This window comes from Myotis yumanensis, unplaced genomic scaffold (assembly GCF_028538775.1).
Source record: "Myotis yumanensis isolate MYYU_CA2020_CCGP unplaced genomic scaffold, mMyoYum1.0.hap1 SCAF_3, whole genome shotgun sequence".
NCBI classification, from domain to species: Eukaryota; Metazoa; Chordata; class Mammalia; order Chiroptera; family Vespertilionidae; genus Myotis; species Myotis yumanensis.
In genome coordinates this window covers 166,353,232-166,356,180 of record NW_027223754.1, presented here as the reverse complement: position 1 = coordinate 166,356,180, position 2,949 = coordinate 166,353,232, and the positions used below count along the sequence as shown (strand labels likewise).

The following is a 2,949-nucleotide window of genomic DNA, read 5'->3' as shown; positions in this document are numbered from 1 at the left end:
TATGCAGTGCACTGCTCTCCCGCTTTCCTAATAAATACTGCAGCCACGCGCTCTTTCCAGCCTCAGCGGAGGCCACTGCAGCGCCCTCTCCCCTCCCGCCCCACCCGCTCGCTCAGACACCAGAGCCCACTGCAGCTTCCCAGCCACGCGCCCCTTTCTCCTCCACTTCCTGCTTGCCTTGGAGACACACGTCATTGACGTGCCATGCGTCGCCTTGGAAACGGGAGCATCCGCGGCTGGGAGACCCGCCCCTGCCGCTCCAGCCACACTCGCGGTTAATAGCCGAGGGGAGTCCCGAACCCGACCCGCCGCGGGTCTCGGCCTCGCCCCGGCCCCTTCGCAAACGCTTCTGTGACCCCGGGACTCGGCGAGCACTTGCTGCTCGTGGCGCCCAGAGGGCGCGCGGACACGGGCGCAGCCGTAGAGGCGAGGCGGGGCAGGCGCTTTCGCCCCGGGGTGAGCGGGACGGACGCCGCCCGGTCCCGATCCCCGTCCCGCGGGCTCTTCCGGGCCTCCCGGATCCTGCCGCGCCCTCCGCCCGGATTCACCTTCTCACCTCGGCTCCCCGCCCCTCTCGGAAGCCTCCTCTCACCTCGGCTCCTCCCCGTCCCTCCGGGGACCTCTCCCCTCCCTCCGCCCCACTCGGGAGGCCGGGCTGGACCTGCCCCAGAGCGGCCACCACCGCTTCTGCCACCCCATGGAGGACGGGCTGCTGGAGATCATGACCAAGGACGGCGGCGACCTGCCGGCGCCTCTGGAGGTGTCCGCCGTGCCGGCCGTGGGGGACGTGATCTCCGGCGAGTACAACGGCGGCATGAAGGAACTCATGGAGCACCTGAAGGCCCAGCTGCAGGCCCTGTTTGAGGACGTGCGGGCCATGCGGGGGGCCCTGGACGAGCAGGCCTCGCACATCCAGGTGCTCTCGGACGACGTGTGCGCCAACCAGCGGGCCATCGTCTCCATGTGCCAGATCATGACCACTGCGCCCCGCCAGGGCGGCCTGGGCGTGGTCGGCGGCCACGGGAGCTTCCCGGGCGCCCCCCAAGAGCCCGAGACCCCTCCGCCTGGGATGGAGGACAGCGGTTTGCTGGATCGCGACCCCGAGGACGAGGAGGACGACGATGAAGAAAAGGAAATGCCCCGCTCCTCCACACCCACGAGTCCCTTTGAGCGCGCCGAGAGCCCCTGCGCTGGTCTCCTTGGGGGGGACGGGCCACTTGTGGAGTCCCTGGATCTCCCCGATATTACCCTGCTGCAGCTGGAGGGCGAGGCCTCCCTGTGAGGGGACTCCCAGGGGCACCGCTTTCCCTAGCTGGCGTTGGGTTTCCGAGTGCATGACGCGAGTGGACTGAACAAGCGCGGTGCAGCACGCTTCACTCCGACCGCTGCTCTGTGGATCAGGCAGAGAGAGAGAGAGAGACTCCTTGAGGAAGGATTTATAGGGTGAAGGACTTTGGGAGCATCGAGAATTCTTTCTGCCTAACCAAGCGAGAGACGTAGCAAACTGCAGAAAGGTGAGGTTCCGGGAGAGGATGCGCTCATCTCTGGACTCCCATCCATCCCCTCCCCTGTCCTTCCGCCCCCACCCCAGCCAACAGGAGAACCCCTGAATTGTGTAAATAAAACTCTGCTTTTTCTATTCTGAAAAAGGACTTATCCAGGACTATGGCAAATCGTCTCCAACGATTTACCTAGAAATTAAAGAATTGGGGTATTCTGTTCTGGCAACAGAAAATTTCCCCTCCTGCTGAAATCCAAGATATTCAGCGCTCTGCAGAAGCCTTTCCCCTCACAGATCTTTGCGGCTGCTGATTGGTAAAGGAAGCTTGAGGAGGGAACTGCAGCCCTAGAAATCTAGGAGAATGGGGTTCCCAGGGCCCCTGGGCTGGGAGGAGCTGGCTATGAATGTGCATGAAGACAAAGTAGCTCAACCTCTCTAGGATTTTGCATGCAGAGCGGATCCTGCTTTGTCGCTGACTACATCTGGAATTGCTTTTTCCACTCGCTGGGACTTAGAGAACAAAGAGCCGGTTCACAGGCAGAGACTTGGGGGTGCTCAGCAACGGCCCAGATTTAGGGGACATTTGAGGGACTTTTGGGGGCCACAGCCAAAAACTGTCTCTCTCCTGGCTACACCCGCTTAACTTCAGTTCCTTTTCCTGTCAATATGTCCCTGCCCTCTGCCTCTCGGTCTTGCCTCCATTATGTCTTGTGTGTGTTATGTGTGTCCACTTGTGTAGTAGTATGTGAGCCCTGAGGGGCAGGGCTTGTGGCTCTGGTGTTAGGTTCAGGGGGGCTTCAGACCCTTCTATGAGCCCCAGGCTGTCATGGCGCTTTCCCCTCTCCTTCCCCCTTTCCCCCCCACAACCAGGGCATGGAGCATGTGGCTGTCCTGAGGTTCTTAACTGATGTGCCTCCCTCCCATCTCCTCCAGTGGTGACTTTGTGTGCCCTTCCTTCTCCTCTGTGTATTCCTTCTCAATGCTTTTCTTGGTGTTAATCTTAATAAAGAGGCGTCATCCCCCTCCTTGCTGACTGGTACCAAGGGGATGTCAGGGTTGGGCTTAGTGGGAACTGCAGGGACCATGCCTTCCCTCCTCTCTCCTTGCTTCTAATTCCAAGGAGTTGACCATACCTGCCCTCGTCAGGGCAGGCATTGCCCACTCTACCTGCTCCCCCTTCCATCCTGGACGTTGACCTCCAACAGGATTGGGAAAGGATAGGGTACGTGTTAAGACTCCCAAACCAACAAGGATTTTTAGTAGCCAGGACTCCAGATGTGCAAGAGACCTCTTTTCAGTGAAGCGCCCAGCCCCTGAGTCCTCAAGGGCATGATGCCTGTTTCACGGGAGGGATGGGGAGGGGATTGTTTGGGAGGGATTGCTGGGGATCTCTGTGAGCAGAGTGACACATCACAAAGGAAACTGCAATAACTGCCTCAGGCCTCTAG

General features: G+C 60.3%; 1 protein-coding gene across 1 annotated transcript; it reads left to right on the top strand.

Moving 5' to 3' along the window:
• Nucleotides 1-244: 244 nt before the first annotated feature.
• On the top strand, nucleotides 245-2,526 carry CCDC184 (coiled-coil domain containing 184). The gene has a single exon (XM_070407795.1). The coding sequence runs from the start codon at nucleotides 698-700 to the stop codon at nucleotides 1,280-1,282; it is 585 nt and encodes a 194-aa protein (XP_070263896.1). The 5' UTR covers nucleotides 245-697; the 3' UTR covers nucleotides 1,283-2,526.
• The last annotated feature ends 423 nt before the right edge of the window (nucleotides 2,527-2,949 follow it).

Coding starts and splice junctions, on each gene's coding strand:
- CCDC184 (XM_070407795.1), top strand. CDS start 698: ATGGAGGACGGGCTGCTGGAGATCATGACCAAGGACGGCGGCGACCTG.